This window comes from Lynx rufus, unplaced genomic scaffold (genome assembly GCF_022079265.1).
Source record: "Lynx rufus isolate CCGP_SWC_20201006 ecotype Redwood Valley unplaced genomic scaffold, mLynRuf1.p SCAF_20, whole genome shotgun sequence".
NCBI classification, from domain to species: domain Eukaryota; kingdom Metazoa; phylum Chordata; class Mammalia; order Carnivora; family Felidae; genus Lynx; species Lynx rufus.
The window spans coordinates 4,963,282-4,986,356 of record NW_025814835.1 but is presented as its reverse complement, the minus strand read 5'-3'; the positions used below and the strand labels follow the sequence as shown (position 1 = coordinate 4,986,356).

At 44.4% G+C, this 23,075-nt stretch overlaps 1 protein-coding gene across 1 annotated transcript in view; it reads right to left on the bottom strand.

The window, feature by feature from the left end:
- Positions 1 to 5,726: 5,726 nt before the first annotated feature.
- Positions 5,727 to 23,075, bottom strand: part of FBXO15 (F-box protein 15) — a 48,742-nt gene continuing 31,393 nt past the window's right edge. Inside the window, exons 9-10 of the mRNA XM_047086391.1 lie at positions 8,540 to 8,664; positions 5,727 to 6,001 (exon numbers count right to left, since the gene is read on the bottom strand). Of these exons, the coding sequence (XP_046942347.1) occupies positions 5,735 to 6,001; positions 8,540 to 8,664 (392 nt within the window). The 3' untranslated portion in view covers positions 5,727 to 5,734. The remainder of the gene's footprint in view (positions 6,002 to 8,539; positions 8,665 to 23,075) is intronic.

Below are 23,075 nucleotides of genomic sequence, written 5' to 3'. Positions count from 1 at the left end.
AACAATTCAACCACGTTGAAGCTGGATGACGGAACATCCCACATACGACGTACCCTGGTGTGCGGGACCCACACTTCAACATCCAGCTTTGGAAGATTTTCTCACGTGAACATTTTCTTTCTGCAGGGGTTACTGTCATTGGACTTGTGAGAGCTGAATGACAAGGACACGGCAGTCAAGCCACACATAAAAACCACCTGGCTGGTCAGATCTCTGGTCTGATTTTAAATCAGGCACGATTTTACATCTGGAGTACATTTGAAATAAAAATATGTCCCCCCTTATTCTACACTAGTGGTAGGCATAATTAAGTTTGCACCTGTTACTTTTCTTGAATTAATTTAGCTCCGTGAGCCTCGATCCTCTCGTGGTATTTAAGACATCCAGCCTAATTCCTCTTGCTTTTCAGACAAAGGCTTCCTCTCAGACAAAGGCGTATGATCACGAAATGCTTTTATCTTATGTGTCTGACAATTTAATGTCACTACATATAATACTAAGATGGCCAGTCCCTGAAAAGGTTTATTACTTATGTTGGGCATGATGTGGGAGATTTATGACACATACTAGTATGTCTTAACTCTTGAGAAATGTCTCCACTTCGCCCATTGTTGATTCCTACAGCCATGAAGTCAGATCGAACAAAGTGGGCACCTGCAGCAGGGCGGGTGGGGAGGGCTCCTGGTGAGGGAGGAAGCATGTACGGAGGGTGGTGAGGACATCCACGCCAAGGAGAGGCTGTAAGCGGTTGGTTTTGCCGTGGTCTGGGGCTTTTCTTAATGCTGCGGTGATCCCCTTCCTGAGCGACTGGTTAAGTCCACATCCCACCCACTTCCTTTACCAGAAGGGCTCTCACCCTCCGGTGCCACAATGCACCTGCCCGAGTGGCCCCGGTCCAGGAACCAGATAAACAGGGACTGCCCCTGTGTAAATGATTATTCGAATGTGCCAGTCCATGAGGAGCCTTCCAAACCTAGCTATCCCTACCCTGCTTTTCATTCAAAAGATGCCTTTCCGGCTCCAGCTTGTTGTCACCCTGTCCCCAGGTACAGCTCCCCGCAGGGCCCTGCCCGGCAGCCCTCCCTCACGCCGAGTGGCCTTTTACCTATCTGAGCATCAGTATGCCGTGTCCCAGAATCAAGAGACCCTGAAATCTTATCAACTGGTGGCCATACCATGATGCCTCTGGACCCACGTGGGGAGAGGGGGCCGCCGAGGCATGGCGTGTCGGGGCCTGGCAGAGCATGCAGTCAGTGTGAGAAGGAGGCATCTGGCCAGAGGGCAGCAACAGAGAATGGGCTCAAGTGCTGTCATTCCAGGGGCGCCCGGGGGCGGGGTGGGGGGGGGGGCTCAGTCAGCTAAGTGTGTGACTCTTGATTTCAGCTCAGGACATGATCTCACAGTTAATGAGTTCGAGCCCTGCATCAGGGCTCTGTGCTCTCTCTCCCTCGCGCTCTCTCAAAAATAAATGAACATTTAAAAAAAATAAAGTGCTGTCTTTCCAGGTTCCTCCACTGTGAATGCACTGTTCTGTCCTCTGCAACAGCAAGTCCGTCGTGGCAAGACGCTCTGAGACCACGTCCCTAACTTGTTCCTCCTCCTACCTTCACCCACACATTTTAGCATCCATTGAAGATTCTTTGCCTCAAAGAATCTACCACAGTTTTGCCAAATGGTGAGGATGAAAAGCTTTTTGAAAACTAAAAATAACCTCAGAGACTTTTGTGCAGGACTTGAAAACTAAAGCTGCAGGGCCAAGTTCAGCCCGCTGCCTGTTCTAGTAAATAAAGGTTTCTGGAACATACCAGGCCCACTCACGTGTGCACCGTCTGTAGCTGATTTCACACTGCAGTGACTCAGCCGAGTGGAGGCAACGGTTGCCGTAGGTCTCGCAAAGGCTAGACTATTATTGGGCCCTTTGCGGACAAAGGTTTGCCAACCCTTGTTTTTAGGAAAATACTGCGTTTGTGAGACAGATAAAGAAGGTCTGACAACTAGAAAAATGATTCTTATAAAAACCTGAGCAGATCATCAAAATAAAAAAGAAAATTCAACGGAAACATTAAAAAGCCAAATGGAGACAATATTACAGAAGCAGAACACAAGACTAAGACAGAAGGTTGGAAAGACGAGAGGATCCAAAAAAGATGATGACTAATAAAAGTTACAGAAAAAGGGGCGCCTGGGTGGCGCAGTCGGTTAAGCGTCCGACTTCAGCCAGGTCACGATCTCGCGGTCCGTGAGTTCGAGCCCCGCGTCGGGCTCTGGGCTGATGGCTCGGAGCCTGGAGCCTGTTTCCGATGCTGTGTCTCCCTCTCTCTCTGCCCCTCCCCCGTTCATGCTCTGTCTCTCTCTGTCCCAAAAATAAAAATAAACATTCAAAAAAAAAAAATTAAAAAAAAAAATTAAAAAAAAAAAGTTACAGAAAAAGATGAGAGAGAAAATAACAAAATTTTTTAATCCAGAATTAAGGTACAAAAATTCTTAAAATGACCCATAATGAATGAAAAAGATTTACTCCAAGGCACATTCTCTTGAAATTTTAAAATACCAAGAAAGAAAAGTGAATTCTAAAAACTTCCAGAGACGGAAGAAAAAAGGGTCACACACGAAGGAAGGACAATCAAAATGGCATCGTCTCCAACAATAACAACGTTAAGATAAAAAGCCATGAAAAAAATGTCTTCACATTCTAAGAGAAAATATTTGTTACCCTACCATTTGTACCCCATTAAACTATCCAGTAGACGTTTTCAGGAATTTGTAGATTTAAAATGTGTCTCCCGTGTCTCTTTTCTTAGCTGCACGAGAAAGTGCACCACTGAAAAAGGGGCAGAAATCAAGAAAGAGGAAGATAAGACTCCACAAAACAAGATTCTCACAGGAAACTTCCCAGGACGAGAGCCATCTAGCAAGGCTAGAAAGAAGTTTAAAACAAATAGAGGCAGGGGGCGCCTGGGTGGCACAGTCGGTTAAGCGTCCGACTTCAGCCAGGTCACGATCTCGCGGTCTGGGAGTTCGAGCCCCGCGTCAGGCTCTGGCTGATGGCTCAGAGCCTGGAGCCTGTTTCCGATTCTGTGTCTCCTTCTTTCTCTGCCCCTCCCCCGTTCATGCTCTGTCTCTCTCTGTCCCAAGAATAAATAAAACGTTGGAAAAGAAAAAAAAAAAAAAAAAAAAAAAAACAACAACAAATAGAGGCAGAACTCTGAAAATGAAACAACCTGGGCAAAAAAAACAGAATTCATAGATTATTTGATACGATTGATTTAGAGAAAAGAAAAACCACTGAAAAAAACTGACCAACATAGGAAAGACTGAACAGAACTTTTAAGAAAATTTTAGGTTCACTAAAACCATGTAAGCAAAATGGGAGGGCAGTTATTCTTCCAAGAAAAATACGAAGTTGTAAAAGAAAGAAGCGTGTAACTCTATGTGACTCTGCAAAGAACGTTAACACAGCCATAATCAACAAACCATAACAACTGTTATAAACCTGCTGTATTTGGTATGATGCAAGAGGGGACGTGGCTGGAGTAAAAGAGCTCTATTTTATCTTCCTTAGGTCAATAGGTGTCTACAACAGACAAATCCAGAAACCGCCAGAGAAGAATATTATTTAGAAAAATATCGACAAATCTCAGAAGAAACGGCTTTAAAAATTTTCTGAACATTATCTCAGACCCACGAAAGGGCAGGTGGGGTCAGGGAGGAGTCTTCTAGCAACATCTGGTGACCCGTGGCACGCACACGTTGCTCTGATGAGACACTCACAGTCGCCCTGTGAACGTCCCTCCTCCGCCTCGCTTCTCCTTGCCCAGCACGGCCCAAAGTTAGCTCAGAGTGAAGGGCGCCCAGGCTCATCCAGTCAGAATTCATCCCTGCCTCCTTCATGCTCCCATAGCTGCTGCTATGTTTCCTATAATAATTTCTGTTGATTCAACAAATAGTATTATGAGCCTGGCATCCTGTTAGGTGCTAGAGATAAGAGTTGCAAACCAGACAGCGCAGTCCTGCTCACGAGGCGAGCAGCCTGGCGGGAAGACAGACACTGCGCACACATTCGGTTCAACATGGCCAAGAGTTATAACGAGATGCTCCAGCCTAGGAGTTTCCCCGCAGCACTGCCATCCCAGAAGTACCCGGCTTCCCATCCCATCCCAAAACTGTTCCTCTGTGGGTAAAGGGAGCAGTGCCCTTCCTCTGGCCCCGCCTCGCTTCCTGTGTTTCCAGGACACCCGGACCCTCTACCACTTAACCCAGTGACTTCCACGAGTCACCACACACCGTTCTGTGCTCGTTTCCCAGTTCCATCCTGCGGGTGACACGTGACTTCTGCCACCTGCCTCTCGTGACATCTGGTCCTCCGCACTGTCCAAGCCACTGCCCCTCCACCAACCCCCCAACGCTCACCCAGGTGAGGCAGGGTGGTGCCCTGCTGGTGGTGCCACGAAATGACACCATCCCTCGCTCTCAGCTCTGACACAGATTTCGGGTTTCTCCCTTCCCAGGGCCCCTGAGGTCGGGACGGCAGGGATGGAGTCAGGACGGGAGTCTTTTGTGCTGTCGCATTTCTTTGCCCAAGAACCTGATATCTGTCCCGGATCTTTTATTGCACACGCACACACGCACGTACTTCAAAAGAGCTGATCAGATTGCTCAGGAGGAGAAAAACAGAAAACAGGAGGGGGAGCTCCCCCCAGCAGGACTAACAAAGCATTTCAAAAGTCACTGCTGGGAGGAACCTTAAGTGGGTGATAAAAACATGATCAAAAATAATCTATACAATCTTAAACTAATTTAGAGCCAAATCCCTAAAAAAGCTACATATGCTTAGATACATGTTACCTCTATTTAAAGCCCAAGTACCTGTCAGTTCTCTGAAGACATCTCTGCATAGGATGTGCTCACTACTAACTTAGCGCCTCCACTAACTTGGGGGGGGGGGCGTTACCGCGTTTGTGTCACACTTTGCTCTTAAGCAGCAACAGTTTGTCCTGATGATTTCAGATACATCTTCCCCTGTGCAGTAGGTATTTTACTTTGTTTCATCAAATATTAACCTGGTTGCTGAATGCCAGGAACACAGCACTTTCTAAGTTTAATGAGGTTCATATTTATATACATTTTCTTATTTCAGGTTCTACCCAATAAGGGGAAAAAAACCTATCTATACAACATAAACACACACACACAGTGATCACACACGCACATATAGACATGCACACAGAGTGATCACACACTTGCACATATACACATGCACAGAGTGATCATACATACACATACACACGTGCAGTGATCACACACACGCATACACAGTAATCACACATATGCACAGTGATCACACATGCACATACACACACACGGAGTGATCACACACACACATATACATGCACAGTGATCACACAGATCTACACATACAGTGATCACACACACACACACACACACAGTGACCACACAATCATATGTGTCAGGAGAATTCCTTGCTTTTTAAGTTGTATGGCAGAAGAGAAGCAGATATCTTTTTTCTTATATGAATTTTCATTGGGACGTTTTTAAATTTTAACTTAGTCCTCTACACATTAGCTTGAAAATGACCCAGGAATCACAACTTCTAACGTGAAAGAAAAAGGCATCAAACAGACTACTACTTTATTTTAACTCCCAACGCCAAGAACAGAACGATGAGTCCAAGGTAAACAAACAGCGACACTGATCTGCCACCCGCTGCCAGCACTCAGTATGCCGTCCCAAACCAGCGGTTTATTTTCGCTATCCTCAGGTACAGGACCAGGCTGACGATGAAGTACTCTTCGGTCTCCTTGATCCACACCAGCTCCACGTGCACTTTTCCTTCCGAGTCCACATAGTCAACACAGGAAGTCTGTCCCAAGAAGCTGGGACCGTCAGAGGGCCCCAAAGCCCTCATGCAAACCGGAGAACTGAAACACCAAAACGGTTTCCCATATTCATCCAAAAGAGTTATGTCCATTATAGAACAACTCTACAAAATAAACACAAACATTCATAAGTGTAAGGGAAAAATGGCCAATTAGACCTGCTTTCCAGGTCTGATTGATATGTGCCTGGAGGGACAAACGAAGCCGTGTCAAGCCATGTCGTGAAGGACGGAGTGGGAGGGGAGGGAGACGAGAAAAGAGAGCAGAACGGCAGGCGGAGGCAGAGTGCACACCGAGAGCCAGAAGGAAGAGCAGCGGGTGGGGCGAGGGGCACCAGGGGACGGGGTCACGAGGGCGGCGGGCCAGCTCGCCCTCATCACCTCCACCACGCGTGTCCGCTGCACAACAGAGCAATAAATGGGGGTGGGAGCGGTGACACAGCACGGGGATGTTGGTGGTCCTTAGACGCCCCCCCTGCTACTCCTTCCCTCGTCTGGCACCAGTTCACTCCCTGCAGGCAGCCGGGTCACACGGGGGAAGTTCGAGATGGACAGACAGCCTCCGCCGGTCCTCCCCTTCCCAGACTCAGCGGATGAGACCCAGACCCTGCTTCACAGACACAGAGGCCCCCTCCTCCTCTCCTCTGCCCTTGACTCCCCATCCAGTCCCAAGAAGCGGGGCTCCTTTCCCATTTGGTTCCTTCTCCATAACAAATCACTTCTGTCCGGGGGGGGGGGGGGAGAGGAGGGGGGGAAGTGTTTTATAACCTCCCTCAAATCTTCCTCTACCTACCTTCTGCCTTTCTCCTCAAGAGAACTGTTTCCAATTTCCCTTTCCCAAATCTGTCTCTCTCAACATGAACTTCTAGAATGTACACATCCAAGCAGTAGGCAGAACCCACCTTCCCTGCAGGGCAAGTCCGTTCTCCCCACCTGCACCCCCTTCGCCGAAGAACTCTGCAGCGTCAAAGGCTGAGGTCAGACGTGGGGTGTCGGGTTCTCCCAAGGTGCCCGACCCCCTCAATCACCCAGGCCGCTGCAGCACGGTCTGCAAACTGGCCAACGCATCTTGTGGGGGACAGGGCGGGGGGCACGGCCATCACCACACATGAGCCTGTGACGCACCCATCAACCACGGTTATACTCAAATCTCTAGCTTGAATTAAAATGGATTTAGAAGTGAGGTTCAGATAAACATTAAAAACGCCAAGGCAATGAAAGGCTAAAGTAAAGGAACAGAAGAAAAGCCTTAGCAAAGGACACCCCATCAGCCGGCACGTCTGAGAGGAACGGAGAAAAGGCAGAGCGGGACAGGTTTCGTTCCGAGTGTCACTGAATCAGACCGAAGACTGAAGCAGGGCTCCCACCCTGGCTGTCAGAACGGTCTGTAAAACAGTATGGCAGCCAGTTGCCGAGCAGCTGTCATGTGGGGACTCAGGACTGACATCAGCCACTGCAGGTGTCTCTGAAATGTATTTGAGATCATAATCTGACTCTAATAAAGAAAAAGAGGGGCGCCTGGGTGGCTCAGTGGGTTGAGCGTCTGACTCTTGATTTCAGCTCAGGTCATGATCCCAGGGTTCATGGGATCAAGCCCCACATGGGGCTGTCAGCCAGAGCCTGTTGGGATTGTCTTTCTCCCTCTCTCTCTGCCTCTCCCATGCTCATGCTCTCTTTCTCTCTCAAAATAAATAAATATACAGAGAGAGAGAGAGAGAGAGACAAAGAAAGAGACAGAGTGTGAACGGGGGAGGGGCAGAGAGAGAGGGAGACACAGTATCCGAAGCAGGTTCCAGGCTCTGAGCGGTCAGCACAGAGCCCGATGCGGGGCTCGAACTCACCACCGTGAGACCATGACCTGAGCCGAAGTCAGAAGCTTAACCCACTGAGCCACCAGGCACACCTGATAATTAACTGCTTTGAATGCTTGGTCTCAGTCATCATCAGTAATTGTTCTAACTTGTACGGCAGAAAAAAGCCATGTTACTGGAGACAGATCCCACTGGCTCACCTGGAATACGAGAATGCTACTCATCCCACAAAATAAAGATGGCGAACAGGGAGAACCAGGGGCAGCCATGGGCACAAGATCACAGAAGAGAACAAAACTAAGTTACAAGGGCTCTCACCCTCCTCCACCTCCTCCTCCTCCTCCTGCCAACTCCCTCCACAACTGCCAACCCCCAACGACTAAATAAACTCTCCCGTCCATGTGGCCAACTTCTGATGAGACACCAATTAATGTCACTGTTCAAGGAAGGGTATTCACAGAAGTATCTGTATCCTGACTTTTAACGTGGTGTATGAGCATTTAAGATGTTGAATAAATGCTACTTGCCTGGTCTGACCGAGAGCACCACTCTTTTTCCACAAGACAGACAGACAGAGGGGCTTCAGGGGGGCAAGGGTACAAGAATGTGCTGCAAGCTTGCCCCCCTCCCCACACTCAACGAAAAACAGAAGGCACGCAACAGGCACCTGTTGAATGCATCGACTGTCTGTGCCCAAGAGAAAGTGCACATATCTTCAGACATTAGAACAGTCAAACTAGGACTTTAAAAGCAGGATCACAGATATACATCAACAGACTTCTTTTATCACACAGAAACCAGGTTACATTAAGAAAATTGAACAACAAATTACCTTTATACAGCCATCAAAAATATCAGTTCTCCAAGAGAGGCCAACTTTTCCAATAAGAGGTAGGTGTTCTGTGTTATTTTTAAAACTTATAACAACAATCTTCACATAGCCATCTTCAATGTACCCTGAAAAGATTTAAGAGTTTTACAATTACGACATGCCCATGCAGGACAAGTCAGGACTCTTCGGGAGGGCTGCTTCATAAAGAAGGCCTCATGGGGCTGAGGCCCAGGTTCGGGCATGTGGCCTGAGGCCAGTGTCTTCCGTACGCTGGAGACACGATCTGAAAGGTGAGTCAGGGAGACACCTGGGGTGCACCTGGATGTCCACCTGTCACCAAGAGGGAGAGTGCTAAGGAGGCAGGGGTCCTTCTGATTTGATTACCCTACGGTGCTAAAAACGGCAAAGGAGAACTGTGCAGCGTAGGATAGCAGATGCCAAAGTGGTCCAGAAAGGACACTGAACGTGGGGGGTCAAGGAGGGCAATGGGCCGGACTGCGGAGTTTTGAGAGCTGGGGCGCACGGACGAGATTCAGAGCCGCGCGCACACGCTTCCCGGTGGGTGAGCATCCTTGCACACACAGCAGCCGGAGGGCAGACACCCAGCCCCCGTGACCAGCGAGGCGCTAAGAGCAGCCTGGTCACGGTCAAGAGCCCCACACGACCCCGCTGCCATGTCCCACTCTCCCAGGCCCTGTGCTCTGTGCTTGGGACTCCCTGTACCACTGGGTGTCCCGTGACAAGCAGCTTGGCATGTCACTGCCCGCACCCGGAAAGTGACTGCCGAACGTGCCGCTCCTTCGCAGGCCACAAGCTTTCTGAGACACCCGCACGGGGTAAGAGGTGAGTCCTGGGGCAGAGCAGACGGAAGAACAGAGGGGAGCGGACGCTCTTCGGCCCAAGGTGGGTGAGTGCGGGGGACAGAAGGAAGCCCACGGAAGCTGTCTGCGGAGCCCAAGCGCTGCCCTAGACATCCTGGACCATGTGGTCACCAAGCGGAGCTTGAGCGCTGCTTCGCCAGCGGCCCCCGGGGCGACACGGTGATGCGTTCCAGGCAACACATCCCCTCGGAGCAGAGCTCCCAGTCCTGCAGCAGGGCGCCGGGAGCCCTTCTGCAGCAAGGACAGAGGCAGCCCACAGCCCCCCCAGTCCCCTCCTCCACTGAACGACTAGCAAGAACCGTACGTTGTCCCCCCCCCCCTTCTCCCCAGGTGCAGGAGTGCATGCCACAGGACACTGACCCTTCCCAGGCAACGCTCTGCTGTCACCTCGGCAGGGCTCCATGCAAGCGGGGGGAGAGCTGCGAGAAGCGGGGCCTCAGAGGAGACGCGGTAATGACATTCGGAATGGACCAGATGCGGCCCTGCTCTGCTCTGTATTACTGCACAGCCATGTGCAAAATCAAGAGAGACCTCCGACCAGCTGGCATGTGTCCTGGCAGCCAGACGACGCCATACAGAAAACCGCGAGTTCATTTTCCATGTGGCTTGTCCTCAGGACACTGCAGAAAATGGACTCCGAAGTACAGCAGCCCAGAACAGCTCAGTGGCAACTGTCTAAGCTAATAAACATGAAACCTCTGTGGAAGCAAGGGCTGCTGGTATTTTATTACCAAATACTCTCCCACTTTAGAACAACTTTAACATTTGCCGTATCTTGAAAGGTCAGGGCTCTTTCTACGCACTCTGTAAGTGCCTGTATCTATAGGAGAAAAAGGTTAGGCCCTCCCCACAGTTAAACAATCCGCACACAGAACGTATGCGAAAACGTGTATCTATAAAATAGGTAATGTTTTGAGTTCTTACTGTACATCAAGCATTATGTTAAGCGCTTTATGCACGGTAGCTCAAGACATCTTAAGATACTACTATGAATGAGGCATTGTATGTTCTGAATTCACAGGTGAGAGAACTACACACAGGTTAACAGTACCTCGGGCAAGGTCATGCCAGTCATAAGTGCAGAGACACGACTCAAACGCTGTTATGTGTCTAGAGTCTTTCTTATAACAGATTAACACATATACAAAAGGGGGAAACATAACCACCTATTTGCTTAAACACTAGCTGAGAATTTACAATATAGATTTAAATTCTCATGAAATCTTGCTTTCGTATTACTGCCAGTAGAGGAAAACCTATAAATTAGCAGACAACATATTCTGGGGAATCACTTATGGCTCCTCCTCCAAATTTGTGGTAATCCCTCCAGCTGGGAGTCCAATGCTCACGTATCTCCTCCCCTCCCCAACCTTCCTATAACAAGGCCATAAGTGGCCGGGGTTCCTTCTCTGTGAGATAATGTACCCTTAGCGAGTTCCTGGGTTGCTTAAATCATTCAGAATAAATTCTGTTGTTGGAAATTCCAACTTTAACCTACCAAAACATAAGACCATCCCCAAAATGCAGACAAATTAAATTCGAGGCTCACTGCCCTTGGCTTCCAGTGACATTCAGTTACAGGCATGGCTTTTAGAGTCATAAAGGCCTCATTCCAAACCCTGCCCAGCCATTTATTAGCTGTGTAACCATGGTCAAGCTCTAAGCTGAGTAAAATAAGAACACACACAGAAGGTACTTTATAAGGCTTTGTGAACACTAATGTAACTAATAATATATATTAGCATTAAAGGGTAGATTATTATATATCCCAGGCTAAATGTGCTAAGCACCTTAGATGCACTATATCAACAATAATACTCTATCTAAAGAGTCAAGCCTACAGCAGAGGAGACAAAAGATGTGTACCATGTACGTGGATTGCAAGACTCAATAATTATTGAGACATCCATTCACCCAAATGATCTACAGGTTCAATGCAATCCTAATCATAAACCCAGGAGACATTTTAATTAATAATTTATAAATATTAAACATAGAAAAATAAAAAATAAAAATTAACAAGCTGCTTCTAAAATTCACATGGAAATACTAAGGACCTAAAATAGCCACACAATCTTAAAAAGAAAAAAAAAGTTGACTTCTAGACTTACTATAGATGTACAGCAATGAAGACACACAAGAACAGAACAGATGGGTCCAAAAATAGACCAATACTCTTACTGGAAGTTGACCTCTGACAAAGACATCAAGATAATTTAATGAGAAAATCTTTTCACAAATGGTGCAAATAACTTCTTATCAATATGGAAAAACAGAATGAACCTCATCCCTTACCTTATACTTTACACAAAAATTAATTAGGGTTGGATAACAGACCTAAATATAAAAGTTAAAACCATAATACAACTTGAAGAAAGAAAGCATACCTCTATAACCTGGGGTAGAAAAAGTTTTTAAGACCAAAAAAAAAAAAAAAAAGACAAAATTTTAAAAACCTGATAAATTAGATTTCATCCAAATGTGAAACTTCTGGTCATTAAAGCATATCATTAAGAGTTAAGAACATACAATGGGGAAAGGATGGTCTCTTCAATGAATGGAGTTGGGAAAACTGGATAGCCACACGCAAAAAATAAAATAAAATAAAACTGGATCCCTTATCTTACACCATATACAAAATTAACTCAAAATGGATTCAGACTTGAATGTAAGAAACCATACCAGAAACCATAAAACTCCTAGAAAAAAAATAATAAGCTCCTTGACATAAGTCTTGGTGATACATTTTGGGATCTGACTCCAAAAGCAAAGGCAACAAAAGCAAAACATAAACAAATGGGACTCCATCGAACTAAAAAGCTTCCGCACAGCATAGGAAACCATCAACAAAGTGAAAAGACTACCTACCGAATGGAAGAAAATATCTGCAAATAATATGGGCAACAAGGGGTTAACATGCAAAATATATAAAGAACTCATAAAACTCAATGTCAAAAGAAAATCCAATTTAAAAATGGGCAGAGAATCTGGGTAGACATTTTCCCAAAGAAGACATCCAGATGTCCAACAGACACATGGAAAGATGCTCAACATCACTCATCACCAGAGAATCAAATCAAAACCACTATGAGGTATCTCCTCACACCTGTCAGAATGGCAATTATTAAAAAAAAAAAAAAAAAACAGGAAATAACAAGTACTGGTGAGGAGGTAGAGAAAGGAGAACCCTCGTGCACTGTTGGTGGTAATTAGCTACATTAATTCATCCTCTCCACCATGGAAAACAGTATAGATGTTCCTCAAAATTGTTTTTAAAAAATTACTATGTAATCTAGAAATTCCACTTCTGGATATTTGTCCAAAGGAAATATAATCACTAGCTCAAAAAACAAATCTTAGCATTGCATTATTCACTAAAGCATGATTTATAACAGCCTAGGCATGAAAACAACCTAAGTGTCCATCAACAGACGAATGGATAAAAATCTGTAATACACACACACACACACACACACACACGAAATGGAATATTCGGCCATAAAAAAGAAGGAAATCCTTTATTTGCAATGACATGGATGGACCCAACGAACATTATGCTAAGTGACACAAGCCAGACATAGAAAGACAAATATGTGGATTTCACTTATATGTGTAATCTGAAAAACAAAAGAAATAAACACAGAGAACAGAATGATTGCTGCCAGAGGGGAGGAGTGGATGAAATGAGTGAAGCAGGTGAAGAGACACAAACTTAATGGTTATAAAATAAGAGAGTACAGCACGGGGACTATAGTCAAATATTGGTAGAGCATACTTGAAAGTTGTCAGAAGAGTAAATCCTACAATTTTCTATATGGTGACAGATGGTAACTAGACCTATGATAGTGATCATTTCAGACTGTGTGAATATCCAATCGTTATATTGTACACCAGAAAGTCATGCAATATGTCAATTATACCTTAATGAACAAAATTTTTAAGATACCTTGAAGGCAATGAGTAAGCCAGCCACAGACTGTGAAAAGATACTTGCAGAACTTACCCGCCAAGGGACTGGCATTCAGAAAACACAAAAAAGCCATGTAATTCACAAATAAAGAGTTAACTGTTTTTAAAAAGGTAAAAGGATTAACACACACTTCAAAAAGATATGAAAATGGCCAAGAGGCACACGAAAAGGTGCTCACCACTACTGGCCATCAGGGAGATGCAGATCAAAGCCACGAAGTCCTGATCCTACTCCCACAGGCTGGAATGACTAAAATTTAAAAGACTAATAACATCAAATGTTGGTGGGATATGGAACCACCATATAACCGTACTGTACGCTGCTGGGGGGGAGGGGGTATAAAATGGTACAAACACTGTAAAAAATATTTGGTAATTTCTCATACATAAAATTTTCTTATACATAGAAAAATGTCTGGCAATTTTTAATACATAAACTCTCCCTGGAGAGGAGGAGCCAAGATGGCAGAACAACATGGAAATTTTCTGTGTGTCTCGCATCCATGGAACACAGCCAGACCAACACTAAACCATCCTACACACCTAGAAAACTGACTGGAGGACTAACACAACAACCTGCACAACCTGAACCACAGAATTCAGCAGGTACGCGGTGCAGAGAAGTGAACTTGGGGAGCAAGAAGGCGCAGGAAGGGAGGTGCTTTTGCAAGCGGAGAGAGGAGAGAGATGGGGGGGAAGGGGAGAATATGGGCAAAGCACCCCTCCCCAAAAGCAGCTGGAGATAAAGTAGAAAATTGGAAACAGCTGCAGGGACTAAACTAAAAAGGGAGAAAGGAGAAAGGAGAGGGTTTCAATCCCATTAAGACTGTAAACAAGGGGAGCGCAAAGGCTGCAACTCCGCAGTTCCCTACCTGGCGGTGCTCTGGTGGGAAGGGCGAATCCCCAGGAACAGAGTGGGGTCCGAGAGGTTCTCGGGCCACACGGGGAAAAGCGGTTCCAGGGCTGAAAGGACATTTGGTAGAGACTATTGAAGCCACCTGGACCCGGCAGACCCCAGAAGATGGCCACATTCTCTGGTGCTGGAACAAGGTCATGGAGGGTGAAGCCTGGTGCCAGGCGTGTGTTGTGATTTTCCATAATCCCTGAAACGCTGCTGCTACACCGTCTCATGAACTTTTTCTGGGGCGGGCTGGCACCTGACCGCAGTCTTGGGGCACCGGCAGCAGCAGGGTCCAGCGGGCGTTCCTGGGTGCAGCCGACATTCGGCCATTGCTCATTCGGCCACTGCTCAGAGAGACCCTCCCGCAGAGGCGCGGAACAGGTCAAAGCCTCAGTCCTTTGGAAGCAAGGGGCCAGGGAAAACAGCTGCATCTGAGACAAACCTCAGGAGAGAGGTACTGCCTGGGGCCTGGTCATGGAGAGTGGAAAAGCGGAGAGTGGATGAGAGCTGAAGACGGAGGACCGGTGCGCGACTGCTGATCCGGGAGAACGGACTGGGTGGCTGGCCGGCGCCATTTTTCACTGCTCCCACGCATGCGCACGCGCCCGCGCACCTACGAGCTCGGCAAGAATCCACCCCAGGAGGCTGGCAGCGCCATCTAGGGGAGAGCGGAGCCGTTACACCGAGCCCCGCCCAACTGGGCCAACTTCGCTCTTCAAGAACACCAACCTCACCGCCGGCTTAATCTACGGACTGTAAAGAGCTACATGGACCGACCTCTAGGGGAAAACGAAGCAATTTCAGTCCTACTTCGATCTGTTAGCAGGTTCATCTATTCAATTTTCTTACTTTCCTTTTTTTTTTCTCTTTTACACTTCTTTTTCTTGAATACAAAAAAGAAAAAATTCATTTTTATTTTCAATTTTTATTAAAAATATTTTCTTTAATTATTACTATATTTTTTACTTTTGTGTAAATTTTTTCAAATTCTATTTTATTTCCGTCATTTTATTTTAGTCTACTTCCATGTATTCACCTTTTCAAATTTTCAAACGATCTCCTTTTTTTCTTTTTTTCTTTTCCATTTCTTTTCTTTTTCTTGAATGCAGAAAGAGAAAAACTTCATTTTTACCTTCAATTTCTATTAAAAATATTTTTCATTAACTTTTTTACTATATTTTTTGCTTTTGTGTAAATTTTCTCAAATTCTATTTTACTTTCATCATTTTATTTCAGTCTACTACAGTGTATTCACTTCTTCAAATTTTCAAATGATTTCCTTCTTTCCTTTTTTGTTCTTTTTTCTCTTTTTCATTTCTTTTCTATTTCTTGAACATAGAAAAGATTCATTTTTATTTTTAATTTTTAATAAAAATATTTTTCTTTAAATTTTTTCTATTTACTTCTGTGTATATTTTCTCAAATTCTATTTTACCTCCATCATCTCATTTTAGTCTACTTCAGTGTATTCATTTTTTCAAATTCTCAATTTCCCTTTTTTTTCTTCTCCCCCCCCCCTTTTTCTCTAATCTGTCAAACCACTTTCAACACCCAGACCAAAACACACCTAGGATCTAGCATCATTTATTCAATTTGTGTGTGTGTGTGTTTAATTCTTTAATTCTAACATTTTTTTAATTTTAATTTTTTATTTTAATTTTTCTACCTCATTAATTCCTTTTCTCCCTTCAAAATGACAAAACGAAGGAATTCAACCCAAAAGAAAGAGCACGAAGAAACGACAGCCATGGATTTAACCAACACAGATATAAGCAAGATGTCTGAACCAGAATTTAGAGTCATGATAACAAGAATACTAGCTGGAGTCAAAAATAGATTAGAATCCCTTTCTGCAGAGATAAAAGAAGCAAAAAATAGCCAGAATTAAATTAAAAATGCTATAAATGAGCTGCAATCATGGATGGATGCCACAGTGGCAAGGATGGAGGAGGCAGAACAGAGAATCAGCGATGTAGAGGACAAACTTATAGAGAATGATGAAGCAGAAAAAAAGAGGGAGATTAAGGCAAAGAGCACAATTTAAGAATTAGAGAAATCAGTGACTCATTAAAAAGGAATAATATCAGAATCATAGGGGTCCCAGAAGAGGAAGAGAGAGAAATAGGGGTAGAAGGGTTAGGTGAGCAAATCATAGTGGAAAACTTCCCTAACCTGGGGAAAGACACAGATATCAAAATCCAGGAAGCACATAGGACCCCCATTAGATTCAACAAAAACCGACCATCAACAAGGCATATCATAGTCAAATTCACAAAATACTCAGGCAAGGAGAGAATCATGAAAGCATCAAGGGAAAAAAAGTCCTTAACCTACAAGGGAAGACAGATCAGGTTTGCAGCAGACCTATCCACAGAAACTTGGCAGACCAAAAAGGAGTGGCAGGATATATTCAGTGTGCTGAATCAGAAAAATATGCAGCCAAGAATTCTTTATCCAGCAAGGCTGTCATTCAAAATAGAAGGAGAGATAAAAAGTTTCCCAGGCAAACAAAAATTAAAGGAGTTTGTGACCACTAAACCAGCCCTGCAAGAAATTTTAAGGGGGACTCTCTGAGGGGAGAAAAGATGAAAACATAAATTAATTAATTAATAATAAATAAATAAAGCAACAAAGATTAGAAAGGACCAGAGAACACCACCAGAAACTCCAACTCTACAAGCATCATAACGGCAATAAATTCCTATCTTTCAGTACTCACTCTAAACATCAATGGACTCAATGCTCCAATCAAAAGACATAGGGTAACAGAATGGATAAGAAAACAAGATCCATCTATATGGTGTTTACAAGACCCACTTTAGACCTAAAGACACCTTCAGATTGAAAGTAAGGGGATGGGGCGCCTGGGTGGCTCAGTCAGTTGAGCGGCCGACTTCGGCCCAGATCACGATCTCGCGGTCTGTGAGTTTGAGCCCCGCGTCGGGCTCTGTGCTGACAGCTCAGAGCCTGAAGCCTGTTTCAGATTGTGTCTCTCTCTCTCTGGCCCTCCCCCATTCATGCTTTGTCTCTCTCTGTCTCAAAAATAAATAAACGCTAAAAAAAAAAAAAAAGAAAGAAAGAAAGAAAGAAAGTAAGGGGATGGAGAACCATCTATCATGCTAATGATCAACAAAAGAGCCAGAATGGCCATACTTATATCAGACAATCTAGACTTTAAAATAAACACTGTCTCGGGGCGCCTGGGTGGCGCAGTCGGTTAAGCGTCTGACTTCGGCTCAGGTCACGATCTCACTGTCTGTGAGTTCGAGCCCCGCATCAGGCTCTGTGCTGACCGCTCAGAGCCTGGAGCCTGTTTCAGATTCTGTGTCTCCCTCTCTCTCTGCCCCTCCCCCGTTCATGCTCTGTCTCTCTCTGTCCCAAAAATAAAATAAAAAACGTTGAAAAAAAAATTTAAAATAAACACTGTCTCAAGAGATGAAGAGGGATGCTATATCATAATTAAGGGGTCTATCCACCAAGAAGACCTAACAATTGTAAACATTTATGCACCAAATGTGACAGCACCCAAATATATAAATCAATTAATCACAAACATAAAGAAACTCATCGATAGTAATACCATAATAGTAGGAGACTTCAACACCCCACTCACAGCAATGGACAGATCATCTACTCAAAATATCAACAAGGAAACAATGGCTTTGAATGACACACTGGACCGGATGGACTTCACAGATATATTCAGAACATTTCATCCTCCGAAAAGACCATATATTGGGAAACAAAATCAGCCCTAAGTAAGTACCTGTAGTATTCTTGTAATTTTTTCTAGCTTGGAAATTACATCAAAATAAAAAGTTACCAAAAAACCACACTCAACAAAGGTCAACAATCAGCAGCTGTATCAACCTTCCTTTGCTTATTGCAACTAGCTATGCTTTGCCTACCCAACCGGTAACTCTGGGGATGCCAACCAAATCTGTGTCCTCAGATCTTCTTCCTTTGAGGGATTTAGTCCCTCAAAACTTCACCATTCACCCCTATGGGTTATAGCACCTTTCAGCCTACACTAATCTCTTCCTTTTCTAACCCTGCTGCACATATACCTGAAGATTTAATTATAGTGGATTGTTTTTGCATGTTAGATATTTCCTAAAATAACCTGCAGTCTTTGGGAATAAAGGTCATGTCTCCTATGGCATGATTAATGGCACTACTAATAACATTTCTCATTTTTCAGCTATGATTAGAATTCATTTTTTGGCCCATAAATAGAACACAGAAAAGGCAGGGAGAGTAAAGAATGTTGGAAAGAGAGATTGACCAATTGGTCTGACTACATGGTCTTCCTATGGCAAACAGGAAGAAGAGGTAAGGGGGTTAAATTGGAATAAAACTGCCTACAGCTAGAACAGCAACACAGGCTCGCTAAACACATAACTGGATGAGCAGAAATCAAGTACGACAGGCCCTAGAGCGCCATCTGAGAGGCCAACGTGGTAACATGAATAAATGGACCAGACATCTGGACATTGGGCAGCAACTCTCAGGGCGCGGAGATAAATCTCGGGTAAAGAGGAAGGAAGACCCTACAATCTCAAAAACATTCGCCACCGAGTAGTAACAATGGAAAGCTGCACAGACACCAACGCTACAAAGGAATAATTAATAACGACGAAAAAATGTCATTAGACTCTATCAAATAGAATAGGCACTATGCTCTTGGGGTGAGAGAATCTTTAGTGTTTCCCCCTTTTCCTTGTTAGGTATGGAACACAAATCTCATGGCAAACACCCAGTTTCTCTCTTTTCTCGGCTGTTTCCAGATACCTCTGTTTTCCAAACCCCTGATGCACGTGAAATTAAACTAATTTCACGTAGCTGAACGCAGACATAGATCAGTGGACAATGAAAGGAGAGGTCTCTGAACGTGCTGAGGATCAGAAGTTTCCCCTCCGTTTCACTGGCTGTAGTGGCCGCACGAGTGACAGGAAGAAGAGCTGTGCTGGAAGGTGACAGAGGAGGAAAACTTTCAAACCTGTAGGACCATTTCCCTCCCGAGTCCAGAGTTGGTGAGTGTGATGAGTTTAGTAAAAGCTCCTAAGTCTTTTGAGCCACAGAGTCTCTATTTCTTTCACGCCAGCAAGAACCCTCACAGTCTACATTTGCTGCGAGTATTGTCCCTGGTACTGGTGACAAGAAACTTGATTAAAAACAGGATAAAGTGTGCACTCAGACTCTTTAAAAGCTCCCTGCTCGTTAATTCAGTAACGTTTGAAAATAGCTTTTCCCATCGACGTGCATAAAGATTCAGACCGCTGCTTTCACAAGACCTGGTTCTACTTTCCGTACCATTGGACCAATTTTCTATCAGTCCAGTTGATCTGAAAATACACTATTTTTTCTAGGGTAGTCCTCCCACACATTTAAGGGGAAGGTACATGGATATTTGTTGTGGGCTCTCCGGCAACTGTTCTCTCACTAAGCATGTTCTAATATTCCTCTGAGACGCGCCCCCAGCTCAGTCCCAGTATCTCCGGCGGTAGCAGCCAGACCCAGATATGAGCATCCCATTCACCTGGCACCTGGCTGAGTCAGGGGCGAGTTCCGAACCCGACCAGAGTCAAGAAGATGCGATGAGACTCTCAGGGAGGAGTGCTCAGGAGGAGAACCCCAGACTTGGACGTGAGCTCTCGAGCTAGCCAGAGCTGCCTGGAAAGGAGGAAGCAGAATTCAGAATGTAGGGAAGTAAGAGGATGGAGAACGGACAGACCAAGATGGACAGACAAGCTGTCTAGACACATCCTGCCCCCTGACAGGCCATAAGCCCTTGCATCAAACTGTCTGAAATAAAACATCCCCTTGGGTTTTTCAACAACATGAATCCTTTCTGCTAAGCCAGTTTTAGGTTAGGTTTTCCACAGCTTGAAACCAAAATTTGCTTTCTTTGTACAGAAGTGTTTTGGTTCTTTTAAAATAATTTTTGAGGGGCGCCTGGGTGGCGCAGTCGGTTAAGCGTCCGACTTCAGCCAGGTCACGATCTCGCGGTCCGTGAGTTCGAGCCCCGCGTCGGGCTCTGGGCTGATGGCTCAGAGCCTGGAGCCTGTTTCCGATTCTGTGTCTCCCTCTCTCTCTGCCCCTCCCCCGTTCATGCTCTGTCTCTCTCTGTCCCAAAAATAAATAAACGTTCAAAAAAATAAAATAAATAAAATAAAATAATTTTTGAGTCAGAAAATATGAATATATTAATGAGTGAAAAAGAAGAAGATGATGGGAAAACAGATTTGAGACAATGCCAAGAGAGAAAAGGCTAAACACAGGGCCCAGAGCAGGTAAGAGCAGATATATTTAGGAAGAGAAATTGGGATGTACTTTTTGGAAAGAAGTGGGACATCTTTTTCTCTGAAACAGGAAAAAAAAACAAGAATACAAAGAGACCGTAATACAGTGACAATGTGGCGGCAGAAGAGAGAGGAAGATCAGGAGGAAGCACAAAGGTGACGATTTTTCTTAGCACAGCAGGTAGTGAGCCCAAGAACCAGGAACAGAGCAGGACGGTGACGGTGATCATACTTAAAGAGTCTTACATGAAATATAAAGGGGACTTATGAGCTGATTAGAAGATGTCTGAGTAGCAAAAAGGGGTAAGTCGAGTCTGAGAGCGCCAACGGACGTGCACTGGGGATTTTCCCCCAAGGAACCGGGGAGCCTTCAAGTGAGGAAAGCAACGTCAAGGTGAGAAGAAGTACTTTAGCTATTGAGGCAGGGAGGCCACAGGGCAACAAGGAAAAGGTCCCCAGGTAGTCTGACTGCATCTGTAAAACCCAGGCTGTGTGCCCCGAAAAATGACGCCAGAAAGGGAACAGAGAGCCAGAAGAAATCAGGAGAAACCCCTAGAGGTCTGTAAAAAACCCAGGAATCATGGATGGTAACATGTTTGTGATCTGAGAAGTGACTCTAAGCTCAACATCCTGAAGATCTAAGTTTTACCAACGACTAAATTCATACCAGTGGAAAAACTACAAAACCCATTACTCATGTTTCTTATTAGACTTCCCTTCCTCAAACGGCTTGTTTTAAGTAAGAGATTCTACTTTTCACAATTGCCTTAATAAACATCTAGGGGAAAAAACACAATGTATTATCTAAACAATATCTTTGAAGATGAAAATATAAACAAAGACCTCATTACCTTCCCTTTAAATGATTTTAAAAATTCAAATCGCCAGAGAGAAAGAACAAATCAAAATAGGAGGTCAAATCTCAAACAGAAGTCACAGTCCAGAACAGCAAGAAAAGATGAGAAGGGCCCTCCCTGGGCTCTGCTGCCACCATTGTGACATCTTTACATTTCCAAGGAAGAGCCCGGTGGCTTCATTTTGCACTGGGTCCCACAAACCATGTGGCCTGTCTCGCTTCCAGGTAGAGTGGCACCTACTCTTGATGAGCTCTGACATAATAGATATAAAGATCTGGGTTCTCCTGTTGTGTGAACAGTAATCTGTAATGCTGATTTTTCATAAGGGATCAACGGATGGACAAAATAGGAAAAATGTACTAACAACCAATGAGGAAGATGCTGTAAAGAATTATCTGTTCTAATTTTCATAGGTAATCGCCATCCAGACAGGACTGTACTATTTCTAATGCCTTCCAGTTATGATAAATGCTTAGAATAATCTGGCCTATAAACATAGAAAGTAATTAGCATCAAGGAACACAGAGAACAAAACAAGTCATTTATTTTTGGAATCACAACAATAAAAATGAGATTAACATGCTATATATGAAAAATATCTGAAACAAACTATTAAAACTTTAAAAGTAGAGCTCTTTTAAAGACAGGTTATCTGGGCTTTATCAGGTTCTGCTGCTGAAGAGCTGAAACCCACCCTTCTGGAAGAAAAAAAGAAGTTTCTGAAACCCATACCTTCTTTTTACCCCCTCAACATTTTCTACTGTGTCTTACAGAGTAAGGACTGAACATGTATTATTTAATCAGTATTTTAACGAAGACCATATTGAAGAAACTCTGTAGGAAAGAGCCTGAATCTAACAGATCATGGAAACATAACCTAAAAGAATTTACTAGGGCAACACAAAAAGGAAGCATCAGTGAGTAGAGAAACGTGCAGGGTCCACACAGAGAACACTCCTCCCAAGGGCAGTGACAGAGACTTAAGGAGAAAGAGAGTCTGAAACCCTAACTAGAAGAGATCGATGCCTTCCAAATTAACACACACATTTATTGAAAATCTCATCAAAATCCAAATGAGATATTTTAAAAATCTGGCCAAGTGATGATTAAATACACCTAATAGAATAAATGGATTAAAGTAATGAAGAAAACCTAGATAAAAAATCATCAGTAAGAAATTTTGTATGGGGGGGAGGGACACATACTTTCATAACAAACGACACAAGAGGGGCCCCTGGCTGGCTCCATCTGAAGAGCATGCGACTCTTCACCTCGGGGTCCTGAGTTTGAGCCCCATGTTGGAGGTAGAGATTACTTAGATAAATAAAAAAACGTAAAAGGAAAATACACAAGTAAAGCTTGAAACATCTTCTTGCCTGCTGGGGATACAAGAAGAAGGGGTATGGTGATTCTCAACAGAGAGAGACAGTCCTTGGAAGGGCTTGGGAATCTATAGACTTTATACATTTCATGTTAATCAAAAGGAAGCATGGGTTTACATACAACCAAAAACCTTTGAGAGATCCAAAAGCAACATACACTCAATGAAAAGGCAAAAGACAAAATGGAGAAAATATTTTCAATGAATGGAACTCCTGTAAGTCACCGAAACTATGGAACCAATCA